Genomic DNA, 13,941 nt, shown 5'->3' on the forward strand with positions numbered 1-13,941 from the left:
TTCCCTCCACCGTACCCTTCAATCGTTCATAAATCGAATCCACATTTCCCCGCTCACCTGAACAATATGGCCAGAATCAGATGAGGAGTTGCTGATTATCTTTTATCTTTCACACTGCCGCTCCACTCCAATTGATTTACCAACGCCCATTAGCATTTTAACATTGTTGGGAGGTGACGGCCACTGTCCTTTTTTCGGGAGACAGAAATAAACACTGTACAACATGAAAGGGCTGGATGACAAATGACTGTTTTAATCAATCCCTGGCAGCATCGCAATCATCCCAACATCACAAGATTAGGCCACGTCTTGCTGGATTTTTGTTTGCGGCGCCAAGACTGATAAATTAATTTGATTATTTTAGTACCATGGAAGCAAGTATTTTAAAGAATGTATTTATGCTTTGCTGTTTACAGTTGCAACAGTTTCCCCACAATGTGCTAAGATTGCCAAGTGAGAAGATGTAACGTAAGGAATTTGGTTTAAATCAGCACAATATACAGTATGCTGTAGCTGAAACATCCTTGGTTTAATCAAGTTAGTTGCTTTACAGTTTTGATGTGTGCGGTATTCAATCACTAATGGTCAACGGTAAATCATAAATGCATATCTCTATGTTTAAGAACGTATGTTGCTGTAGCTCGTACGTATATATACCATGTAGTGTCACGGACATTCATCTTTTCAAATGGACCTTGAAATAACAGAAACAACCTTCTCACGAGCAAAACCTAAAATATTCTGATTGAAATGACTGTGGTTTATTTGTTGTACTCCTCAAATGAACACAAAGTCTGAACATTCCTTTTTGTCATTTATTGAAGATGCAAAACAGAAGTGGCGTGGCAGTAATGTATAGGTTAGGGAGTGGTCAAATGTAGAAAACTTTTCAAAGGAATACCGTAATTTCCGCACTATAGGATGCACTGGATTATAGGGCGCACTGTCAATAAATGGCCTATTTTCGATCAATTTTCATATATAAAGTGTACCAGAGTATAAGGCGCATTAAGCGAAACAGATAAGTCAGTCAATTGAACTTTATTAATGCAGAATGCACGGAAAGTGGGCAGCTTTTCTTTGTAATCTTTTGGCATTTGCTGCGAGACAAATAAGGCGCACTGGATTATAAAGTGTCGTTTTTTGAGAAAATTAAAGGCTTTTAAGTGCGCCTTATAGTCTGGAAAATACGGTACATATCTACGTTTATACTTTTGAAACCTTTTCTACTATAAAAGAAAAACTACAGGCAACAATAATCATGTAAATATTTATTCATTAAAGGGGTACAATAAAGGACACAATTAACACATTATTTTCTTTTTGATCATCTTTTTTTTGTTGTTGTTGATAATATTACATCCAAATAACCTCTGTCTATCCCACGAGACACATTAAACTAAATCCTCGCAGAGAAACGGCCGTAGACAGTAGACCACACTGATGACCACAGTAAATCTGATACATTATGTACTCTTGTGTCACTCTGTTCCTGTGATGTGTGCTCCCTGACAACAGCTAACAACAGGCTGAGCAGAGTGGAGCAATATGTTGAGTCCATGGAGAGGGAGCGCACGGCACATAGAGCAGCCAAGAGTCGACAGGAGCCCGTCCGTCACACAGTAATCCAAGCGCCACAATCAAATGATGGATAGTACAGCAAGTACGAGCTCAAGGTCATGTGGGCACCGGCTCCTTAGTGCAATTAGTCAACGAGGTAATATGGTGGAGAGCAGATTCAAATCAGATTTAAGGGTGAGCGATCATTAGAATGACTCAATGTGCAGCTTTGGGATGATTTGGGCTAGAGCAGGGGTCAATGGCATTAACATATAAACAAGACATAAGATAAACAAATAAAACACAGAGGAATGAACACGTTTTTATACCTGTTGCTTTTACATATACGGTGTATTTCCTTCCAGCCTGAATGAGCTCATTCTGTCTCACAGCTGACTGTTCCACGATGAAGCACAACCATTAAACCATCTATCTTCATAAAGACCAGCAGGCGATGCCACAGAACTGTGCAATTAGTTTATTTCAGTGATACAAATGAAATAAATGAGCTCATTGGTCATCTATCAGTAACAAAATCAGACTTCTCTCACCTTATATTAACTGCAATGTTTTTTAGTCACCGGCGATAGTTTTATCCATTTTTCCCCTCGCAAGCAGCCATATTTGCTATGACATCAACGGGTCATGCATCTCCCTGATTGGCTAATCCACCCATGAGTCACGTCCCTTTTGATCGCAGGGAGATGAAAACTGTAACCAGATTGATATTGATCTGTATAAAAAATACAGTGAGATATCATTCTGGACTTTCCAGACAAGGGGACAATCAGCTGACAGGACCACCCTGACATGTAGTGCACCTTTGAGTATTTCAGTATTGTTTATGCTATATATATCCACATTTATTTTTGTCTCATTCACTTTGAGAGACGAGGCTAGATATTTCAAGTTCAGAACTAGTTATTAATAAGTGAGTGAATCAGTCCATGTTTACCATGACAGGATGATTTTTGTCACATTTCTGGAGAGGGTTTTGACTACTACCTAATGTCGTTTTGAAGAGGGTCCATGTTAAACACTTAAACACAAGTTATTCCCAAATGAGTCTAGTCTCTAGCTACAGATGTCATGGTGTCACAACATTTTAGAATACAGTGATGCAACAGATGATTGAAACATATTGAAATGTAGTGGAGACAAAGCCACTATTATAAGATACGAAGACGATGTTAAATCAATCGTCACATATACTTTAGCAGGTCAGGAAACGCCATGCACAATGATCAGGCCATGATGGAGACTCACATAGCCCCTCACGCTCATTAGAAAGCATGTCAGTGGGTCTGCTGCAGAAGAACATCCTGTACTGCTGGAGTGTAGGCAGAGGGAAGGGATTTGCGGCACAAGTAATGAGCGTTGAAAAAAGCTCAATAACCAAAGACGCTACTTAGGATGCACTGACGAGTCACTATACTGTACCAATCCAGCTTTTCAGTCCAGTGAAGGAGCAGCAAAATGACTCTCTAAAGGCAATCGTCTCTCTTTGCATTATGAGGGTCTGTTGGACATTTTTGTTGAGATTTACTTATTCTTACAGTTTTGTTCTGCTTTATCAATATTGTTTTATTTTTATTTTTACATGCATTTTTAAAGGTTTTAATATTTTTAGACTGTTCAGACCCTCAAACCCATCTACCCAGAACCTGTTAATGAAACACTATTATTGAAAGGGAATATAATCGTAATGTATATAAAACAAATCCTTTTAGTGATATACCAACACATATACCAAAATATCAATAAATCGATACTGATTGAGGTAGTGAAAAGTTATGATTCTCTTGCAAAAATATTGATTACAGTGAGCTGATAAAATATCTCAATACATGGCTGTTTTTTACACAATTTTGAGATGCAGCATGTTTTAGTTTGCACACACATATTTCAATTTTAGATCTGTTCAAGCTGAGTTGGAGCAAAAATTATATATTCCAGGGTAAAATTCTTCATAGCAGAAGAGTTTCAATGCACGTCACGTAATACAAAACTCATCGGTATCGGTACCTGATCAATATTGCGATACCTAGTATTTCCTAGAACTGGAGCGAACTCTAATCACTCACTCATCACTACTGATGTTACTATGTTGATACTTCGGCTGGCTGCAACCTCAAAGTAAAAAGATGAACACCAATCATGTGGACACAAATTAACAATAAAACATTATATTAATAATAATAATAATAATAACTTTTATGTATATAAGATAAGATATTCCTTTATTGTCCCACATGGGGAAATTTCATTGGTGCAACGCAGGTAGATACAGAGGTAGATACAGAAGAACAGATCACTTATAGGAAGTCTGAAAAACACTTTCAGTAGAAGATCTCCTATAAATAAATAAAAACTCCCATAGACAAATAAATAAATAAATACATAAATACCATTGCATGTGATCACGACAGTAATTGCACATGAATATGTGTCACGACAGCACATAGATTGCACAGTAATTGCACATGAATTCCAACAGCAATTGCACATATGACAGAATTGCACATCAGTATTAGGTTAGGTCAGTATTGCGAGTGTTCAGTACTAACAGTTTTTGTTATAAAGTCTGACAGCAGCAGGAAGGAAAGACCTACGGAACCTTTCCTTCGCACATCGAGGGTGGATCAGTCTCTCACTGAAGCTGCTCTCCAGAGCGGAGAGAGTGTCCTGCAGGGGGTGACACTCATGGTCCAGCATAGATGTGAATCTAGCCAGGACCCTCCTGTCCCCCACCTCCTGCACCGAGTCCAGAGCACAGCCCAGGACGGAGCTGGACTTCTTGATGACTCTGTCCAGCTTCCTCCTCTCCCTCTCTGTGATGCTGCTGCTCCAGCAGGCCACACCGTACAGGAGGGCTGATGCCACCACAGAGTCATAGAAGGTCTTCAGGAGTGGCCCTGTCACTCCAAAAGACCTGAGTCTCCTCAGGAGGTAGAGCCGACTCTGGCTCTTCCTGTACAGTGCGTCTGTGTTATGAGTCCAGTCCAGTTTGTGGTTCAGATGAACACCCAGGTACTTGTATGAGTCCACTCTCTCAATGTCCCGTCCCTGGATGTTCACTGGTGAGGGGGCAGTGGGGTGGCGTCTGCGGAAATCCACCACCATCTCCTTGGTCTTCCCCGCGTTGATGAGGAGGTGGTTCCGCTGACACCAGTCCACAAAGTCCTGCGCCAGTCCTCTGTATTCCGCGTCATCGTCGTCCGTGATGAGTCCGATGATGGCAGAGTCGTCAGAGAACTTCTGCAGGACACAGCTGTCCGTGTCATGTCTGAAGTCTGCAGTGTAAAGGGTGAAGAGAAAGGGCGCGAGGACAGTGCCCTGGGGCGCCCCCACACTGCAGGTCCGAGTGTCAGACACACAGTTCCGGGCTCTCACAAACTGGGGTCGGTCTGTGAGGTAGTCCAGGATCCACTCTGCCAGGTCATACTCCACACCAGCCGTCTCCAGCTTGTCCCTCAGGAGCAGCGGCTGGATGGTGTTGAAGGCACTGGAGAGATCGAAGAACAGGATCCTCACAGAGCTGCCAGGCTTTTCCAGGTGAGAGAGAGAGCGGTGCAGCAGGGAGATGACGGCGTCCTCCACTCCGATGCCAGACCGATATGCAAACTGCAGCGGGTCCATGGCTGAGCTCACGGTGGAGCGGAGGTGGTCCAGGACTAGCCGCTCCAGTGTCTTCATCAGGTGGGACGTGAGAGCCACTGGCCTGAAGCTGTTGAGGTCTTTGGGGCGCGGTGTCTTAGGCACAGGTACCAGACAGGAGGTCTTCCAGACCTGTGGTACCACCCTCAGCTTCAGGCTCATGTTGAAGACATGCTCCATAACTCCACACAGTTCATCTGCGCAGGACTTAAGGAGCCTGGGGCTGATGCCATCAGGTCCTGCTGCCTTCCTCACTTTAATCCTCGTCAGCTCATTCCTCACCTGTGCTGCTGTGACAGTCAGTGGTTGGCAGGGGGACCGTGTGCTGGGGGGATGGGTGAGTCCAGGCGAAGTGGGGAGCTGATGGTCCGGGGCAGATAAGCGAAGAGGAACAGATGCAGGGCATTGTCCAGCTGTGGAAGAGGGAGCATGCAGCTGTGCAGGGGGAGGGGCGGGTGACCGATCAAACCTCAAGAAGTGAGCATTTAAATCATTCACCCACTGTAGATCCCCCTCTGTCTGGGCAGGGGGGATTTTGAAGCCCGAGATGGTTTTCAGGCTCCTCCACACTCCCTGAATGTTCTTTTGCTGCATCTGCTCCTCCATCCTCCTCTTGTAGCCGGCCTCAGCCTGCCTGATCTTCCTCCTCAGCTCCTTCTGCACAGTCCTCAGCTCCTCCTTGTTCCCTGACCTGAAGGCTCTCTTCTTCTCCTTCAGCAGAGCCTTCAGTTCACGGTTAATCCATGGCTTGTTGTTTGGAAAACACCGCACCGTCCGGGAGGGAACAATGTTCTCAAAACAGAAGTTGATGTAGTCCGTGATGCACTCTGTGATGGTGTTGATGTCCTCCCCATGTGGGTCATAAAGCTCAGTCCAGACAGTGGTGCTGAAGCAGTCCCTCAGAGCCTCCTCGCTCTCAGCAGACCACATCCTCACCTCACGGGACACCACAGGCTGCCTGCGCACGATGGGTTCATACACAGGCCTCAGATGTACAAGGTTGTGGTCCGAGCTGCCCAGGGGAGGGAGGGGGGAAGAGGAATAAGCCTCCTTGGTGTTGGCAAAAAACAAGTCCAATGTTCTATTCTCTCTGGTGGGGCAGGTAACATACTGGGTGTATGTTGGTAGGACAGAAGAGGGAGAAGCGTGGTTAAAGTCACCAGAGATGAGGAAGAGAGCCTGTGGATGCCTGTGGATATAGCGCTTTTCAGTGACCCAAAGACGCTGAACATAATAAAAAAAGGGGGGGTATTTACAGACAGGGGGGGACAACACGTACAATACACATTAATATACAGATAAAATGAACAAGTAGAGAGAAAAAGATGGGGATGTAACAGGGGGTAGAAGAGTAGGCATTGGGGTAGAGGAGGCTAGGGGTAGGGGAGGTCATAGGCTTGGGTGAAGAGGTATGTTTTTAGGCGGGATTTGAATGTTGTGAGTGAGGGAGAGTGGCGGACAGGTTGGGGGAGGGAGTTCCAGAGTCGGGGTGCTGTTCGGGAGAACGCTCTGTCGCCAAAAGTTTTGAGTCGGGATGTTGGTGCAGTCAGGGTGAGAGAGGAGGAGGATCGGAGAGCTCGGGAGGGGCGGTGGGGGATGAGGAGGTCAGACAGGTAGGGGGGGGCAAGGTGGTGAAGAGCTTTGAAGGTGAGGAGGAGTATTTTAAAGTTTATGCGCTGCTTGATGGGGAGCCAATGGAGAGAGCGGAGAACGGGAGTGATGTGATCACGGCATTACTTAACAGACTTGGGTAAGTTCTATTTATTATATTTATAAATGAATGACCTATGTTTTGCATAGATATATATATATATATATATATATATATATATATATATATATATATATATATATATATATATATATATATATATATATATATATATATATATATATATATATATATGCAAAACATAGGTCATTCATTTATAAATATAATAAATAGAACTTACCCAAGTCTGTTAAGTAATGCTATCTAGGTGTTTCAATGGGTTTGTGTTCCTAATGTAGCACTGCTGTGAACATTTGACTGTCGATTGAGATGTAGTACTTGCTTCTGTCACTAGAGGCAGCAGTGGGGGCGTGAGCACGTGTCCTGCAGAGACCCACAGCAGAAGAAGAGCGTGTGAACTCAAGACAGAGGAAGAAGCTGCTGCTGATGGAAGTGCAAACTCCTCTAGGCTCTTGTAGGTTGAATTCACTACTAAATCTGCATTATTCTTTTTAAATGGAGTGAGAATAGGTGTTAGTAAAGCTTTGCACACAGTTAGATGCGCGTTTTACTTGATAAAAAGGAGATGTTTACCTTTTTGAGATGCTGCATTTTACCTGCAATCAAGCTCTACCTGTTGGGTTTTAAAGTCCTTCTTGGTCAACTTCTCAGCAAAACGTTCAAGCTTCCAGGTCAGTAAAGTTGCACTGATGATAAGTTCAACTGATTTGTCTTTTATCTTATATAGCTTGTTTGAGCAGCATCTAGCAAAAATAAGAGATAGATTTATTATTGTCTGTAGACATCAAATGAACTTAAAGCTCCAGTACGTAACTTTTTAGTCAAAATATAGAATACATCAAAAGCCTGTTTTTTGTTTGTATTGTTTTTATTGCCCTGAAAGAAACAGAAAAACATAACACCTTACTGTGAGTGGGCTTTCATCTCCACAAACCGGCCTTGAGGAGCCTCCTTGTTTCCATGGAAATGTTGTTCCATAGTATGGTTTTAACTCTTTATTTCCATGTTATTCAATTATTGTGTCCTAAAACAAGCCTAAATGGCTTTTAATATTACTCCCCTGAACATAAACATGGCAAACTTTCATACAGTACCATTTTACATACAAATAATATGTAACATTTATTCATCAAAAGTATTCTCCATACCACATGCTTTTACTGACAGGTTTGACTGTCGACCTCTCGATTAAGAAGCATATCACTGACAATTAGAAAATACTGCATAAAAATGTGATTGATTGCACAGCCTTATTTAGTCATATAAAAAAAGTGTCATAGAGTGTATTAAGCTCTTAGTGTAGGACTTACAAGCCGTTTGGACTGTGATGTGTTAAATCATTGGGCCATGTTCTTATCAGATGACGTTGTCCTCATATCTGCGTGTCCTCTTCTGTCTGTCCCAGAGATGCCCCGACAGGAGGGGAAGGTCGCCATAGTGACGGGAGGAGGCAGGGGCATTGGTTTTGAGGTGGCTCTGCACTTGGCCGGGCTCGGGGCTCATGTCATCATTGGTACAGTATGAAACACAATATTTTAGAGTAACAAAAGTGCAAAAGACTAAAAAAACCATAATCCAATTGGGTGAAACCAATAGAAAAGTGCTTTACTTGTTAATAGGATTTATGGTATAGATTTAGATACTTCTGTCCTTTTTACTCTATATGGATCTTATTGTACCACTTGTTGGTTATTCAAGTATTCATTGTAAAGTCTCATCTACCAATTAATCAACCTGAACTAGAATACAGACATACAATTTGACATAAAAAAAGTTAAACATTTGCTCATGTGTTGCTCATGTGTGCTGGGTATTGCCTAGTACCTCACGTTACAATCCGAATCCCGATACAGCGAACTTGATACGATACACGTCCTGATTCATGGATATCCTTTAAAACCGGTGTTAGTAGAATAACAAAAGAGCATTAGAATTTCATGTTCACACTATCTTCAGAATCAAAATACAACTGTCCTATGAGTAAGTCACAATTTAGCTGAGGATTCAACCTTAATGCAGCAGTCTGTTGGTTCAGAAGTGTAGAATGTGGCAATTCCATAATCACTTTATGTTGTTTAAAAGTATCACGATACGCATCTCTGTATGGATACACGTATTCCCAAGAAGTTCGTCACGATATATAATGATATGGATATTTTGAGCACAGCCCTAGTCTGCATTGCGGAGTCTTTCACCTGGGCTCCTTGCACCACATTGAGATTCACCTTGGCAGCTACGTGATTCCTTTGAAAGTTTTAAACAACCTCAAAGTGAAAGGAACGACAAGGCAATGGAATGCATGTAGTGAGAAGTCAAGTTATCCATGAACTCGGCTTGACAAGAAATGTATTATTTTCTCAGTAGAGATTAAATTCCTTAAAGTTTTGACTTTGATTACAGAAAAACGTCTTAAGTTTGGGGCTGGTTTCAGAACTGCATCCAAACGTTGTCAGTATTGAATTTGATGTGTTTATTTCATCACCTTTCCCGGCTCATCTCTTTCCCCAGACTGATGCTAATAGTTTGAAGGTTTATTGCAGTGAGACAGCAAAACAACATGCAATTGTCAAACCTGCACACGTTTTTATATGCTGCAACTTTCTCACATCATTTCTGGAACTTTGTGATGTGAACGAGGTGTCATAAAAATAGGGCATTTGCTGTGGTGTTGAGGAATAATGTCAAGTTAGTTTTGAGGAATTGTTTTAATTCTTTTAGTTAGTTATTTTTGTGTGTTGGCTAAATTACACATGTAGCCCACCCAATGTTGTTTCTCTGAGCTTGAACGAGGTGATATGGCAATACATGTTTTATTGTGATCTGCTGTTTAGATGATTCAGTGTTTTTCTGTTTAATGCAGCGCTGTGCTCAAACACTTTCCCCACGCACTCCTGCTATTGGTCAGCCTCCTTCATGCTCTGAATGAGTGACAGGTAGATTTAACCAATCACAGAGAAGTGTAAATCCCCAGAATAGATAAAAAGAACGGCGGCCTGAGCACTGTTCCCTCTAAGCTGCGCGCAGAAGAAAATCTATGGCACGCAGAATTATTTTTTTCACCATAAACCTAATAATTAATATCTAATATTAGACCTAATCTAATCTGATTACCAAACGGCCACCGTGAGCAATCTAGAATGAAGCGCAAGCATTTGACACACTGTAGAAGACTCTAGTGGACAGTAGAAGCACTGTCCAGGGAACATGTTGTGTAACTCGTGTTCTCTATATTTTTAGTTTCAAAACGCTGTGTGTTTTATTACAATCAGACTCATATTCACTGAGATATTAGTCTAATTAGTCCCGCAGCTCAGCGGATGGCGCCGCGCAGACCGCGGGTGCGCCGCGCGCCCCGGTTCAAAAGACGCATCACTACCGCGTTTATTTATGGGTAAATATCATGTTACATATCTCATGTTACAACGTGGGCACCTGCGGTTTATTGACAGTTGCGGCCCGTATATGGACAAGTGTCTGGGACACATCCACTCACCAAGCCAAAGTAAAAAAGAAATGCGGTTCTTTTAGGATGGAATGGCTTGTGCCACTGGACCACAGCCAGGCCAAAGCAGGACTCTCACATAACTACTATACATCTCATGAACAACAGGATTTTTGTATTTTTCATTTTAAGTGGGCCTAATTTCTTGTAATAAAAGTAAACTAATAAAAATTGCTGCTGTAATTTGATTCTTTTAACGTAACTTGCTATGATGTAATGTTTTGAACAGGCGTGGCCACAGGGTGCACATCTGATGTTGCTCACTGTGGTCCTCGGTGTGCCCAGGGAGCTAGTGTGTTTGCCCAGACACATACAAAATTAGAGGGAACATTGATTCATTAGTCATTATTAAAGTAAAAGAAAATTTGTTGACATGAGCTATAAAAAGAAACTAATAATAATAATTACTAATAAAATATAGATTCAAATAGATCTATTTGAATCTATATTTTATTAGTAATTATTATTATTAGTTTCTTTTCATTCTTTAGTAAAGAACGATCTGATTAACGGGACAGAAATGTATCTTTTCTGGAAATTTTAGGATAAAACAAAGAAAGTGCTAATATTATGTGTTGAAATTGTCTATTGTCTAAAACCTTGACCTAAAGAAGATGGAAAAGAGCACGTTTTATCATCAGTGTGATATAAACATTGAGCCCTTTCTTTTGTATCAAATCCAGTTTGAAATGTTATTATCATGACACTATATGGAACATGACTTGTATAGTTCAGCCCACCATCATTTTTCACAAATTCAAACTCTCCACATTATTCACAAGAGTCACTGGTAAATGCCAAGCACTTTTTTCAAAAGGGCTGCACTCTTCAGAGCTTGCAAAGTGAAAAGTTTGAGATGTTTTTGAGGCTGAACTGGGTCGCATGACATTAAAATTCAGTTGGAAATTACAATAACATTTTGGTGAAAGACCCAGCAGGGCTGCTCAGAATATCAATAACATTCTTACAAGTGCACAGGTTACACAGGTTTTCCACTTAGGACGCTGATGTGTTTGGCTAATTGATGAATCTGTTGTTGCCATAAGACTGTCCATGATTGTGCTGCCCGGTGGTCGAGTTGTCTAAGCGGCAGCACATATACCGTACTAGCTCCGACTAATTGCTGAATGTCCCCTCTCCACTGTCCTGTATAACTCTGTCTAACAATCTGTAAAATGTTATTCATCATTCATTGGTTATCGTCAATCAAACAACTGAAAATATAGCTTGTGAATGAAATGTAATGAAGTAGTTCAATAGACTTGACTAACAACAGATACTCCTCGCTGTAAACTACTATCTTATGTCAGGTTTCGGTGTAGTTTGCTCCTCGCTTCAGAAAGATCGTTCAGGCAGTATGTCTCACCATTTCTCTGTCAGAGGAACTGAAGAAGCGACGTGGACGAGCGGCGAAGCGTCTTCACTCTTAAAACTTGACAGAATTCAATTTCCTTTTAATGTATGATGATGTCATGTGGCCGGTGGTAGATTGTTTGCGAAAGCCCCATTTATCAATCCATAAATAATTGAGCAGAATGTACATTATAGTAAATCAATGTCGGTTAGGAATATTCATCTTGTTTTCTTAGTTGAACAGTTCTTCTAATGGGCTTTTCCCCCCATCAGTCGCTATTGTAACTGTAAATTGAAGCTGCGGCGTTAAATTCAAAGCGTAAGCTGTAAACTCTCTCCTGGTTTACAGAAATAAGTAGCGTGTCTCTTCTGTCATTTTTGTGCGTTGCTGTTGTGACCCTGGCAGCACAGCACCTGGAAAAGCTGCACCTTTTCAGCCCTGCTTTGAATTTACAATGCATCGGGGCAAATGGAGCTGTGTCCTTGAAAAGACCTGCGTGATAATCCAAGATTAGTGCCGCCGAATGCGTGTGCTACAGAGAGAGCGAGGGGAAATAAATATACATGTCCACGTGAAATGCGCCGGGTAAAACCATGACAAGAGTCCGTTATCTGCTTTTATTTTAAGGTGAGACGCGACATTGTTTTGTCTGTGGTAAAGGTGTAAACGTAGAGATCAAGGGCCAGTCTTCTCCTCGGCACATTACACTTCAACATGAAAATATTATATACAGGGAATATGTAGAGGGGAAATAATAATAATATATATATTTTTTACAGTAAATACATAAATGATGAAGTAGAAAAGACATAAATATTTGTTTACATCTGAGGTGTCCAAAAATGTTTAACAGAGGGCCATATTTTGAAACGTATAAGGAGCATGAACATGAAGTGAATCATTCAACATTTTGTATTTGATGTAGTTTATATACCTATAATAAGGCTTGGAATATTAATATTAGGTCTGTATCAGAACTATCAAAATGGTTGTTATTTTGGTTATGATGCATTTTTATTTCATTTTTCCTCTTCCATTTGACAGTGAAAAGCGCTACTTTTGGTGGATTGGCCTGATCCAGCAGGAAGCCAACAAAATGAGTTTGGACACACCCGGTTTACTTTTACTGCATAATTAATCATTGCCTGAATAATAATAAAGCATTTTATCATTGAGTGCCAGTATCACTTTGAACAAAAATGAATACATTCTGAATCAGAAGGCGTCATTCATTTATTGTCAGAACTTGCTTCAGCGAAATGTGCAACATAAAACGATGAATAATAATAATAGTAAAATAAAATTGACTTTGACTAATACTTTTTATAAGTTTATACAATAAATTTGGCCTGGAATGTTCCACGTTGTGGCATTAAACTTGTCAATCTTGCATTAATTCAATTACAGGATTTTTTTTTTCCATCACTAAAACTTACTTTCTTACAGTGAGTGGACTCACTTTTCCACAGATCTGACCTGTAAGTCTCCATGCAGATAAATTTAATGCCACACTGTGGAACATTCCAGGCAAAGCCAAAGTGGCGGACACTGCTCCAGAAAAGTTACATAGTGCAAGATTAAAGATTAAAGTTTAAGATTAAACTTTACTCACCTGTTGTGTCTCCAAATCTTTAGGATATAATTTACAGATTTATTTTCATTTGCGAGAGTGATTTGCACTTTTGTGGCTGTGGATGCTTTTAAAAGTCCATCCTTTGGGAATAATAATCATTAAAAAAAACATTGTAATAAATTAGAGTGAAGGACAGTCCACCATTCATTTCACCTTTAGAAATGCTTTGTTCTCTGGTTTCATAAAAGTACACTTTATTCATTTGTATGCAGACGTGGAGCAAATGCAAGGCTCCCGTTCTGAGCGAGAGGAGTCAATGACTGTATCTCTCATCAGAGCTAAATGTGGCACGATTTTATTAAATGGACTGCACAGTGCACACTTTATCAAACACTGCTTTTTAAAGGTCCTATGCGTATTGTCTTTGTCTGTAATAGTCAATTCTGTGAAGTGAAAGGGCTGCTTATAGACAAATCATAAAGTAAATAGAAAATATGGATTGCATATAAGATGAAATGAGCAAACATTTTATAAAATTTGTAACAGAAAAGAACAAGAATAGC

The 13,941-nt window shown here is 40.9% G+C and overlaps 1 protein-coding gene across 2 annotated transcripts in view; it reads left to right on the top strand.

The window, feature by feature from the left end:
* Positions 1 to 13,941, top strand: part of LOC140359864 (polyprenol dehydrogenase) — a 52,732-nt gene that overhangs the window by 18,448 nt on the left and 20,343 nt on the right. Inside the window, exons 1-2 of one of the 2 annotated variants that reach the window (XM_072445072.1) lie at positions 7,393 to 7,620; positions 8,355 to 8,462. In XM_072445072.1, coding sequence (XP_072301173.1) covers positions 7,488 to 7,620; positions 8,355 to 8,462 — 241 coding nt within the window. In that variant the 5' untranslated portion in view covers positions 7,393 to 7,487. Of the gene's footprint in view, positions 1 to 7,392; positions 7,621 to 8,354; positions 8,463 to 13,941 lie in introns of those variants that run through there. The other variant, XM_072445073.1, reaches the window with a different exon arrangement.

The sequence above is a fragment of the Eucyclogobius newberryi genome, unplaced genomic scaffold, assembly GCF_026437365.1.
Source record: "Eucyclogobius newberryi isolate DKJ021-1_F unplaced genomic scaffold, fEucNew1.0.hap1 SCAF_14, whole genome shotgun sequence".
NCBI classification, from domain to species: Eukaryota; Metazoa; Chordata; class Actinopteri; order Gobiiformes; family Gobiidae; genus Eucyclogobius; species Eucyclogobius newberryi.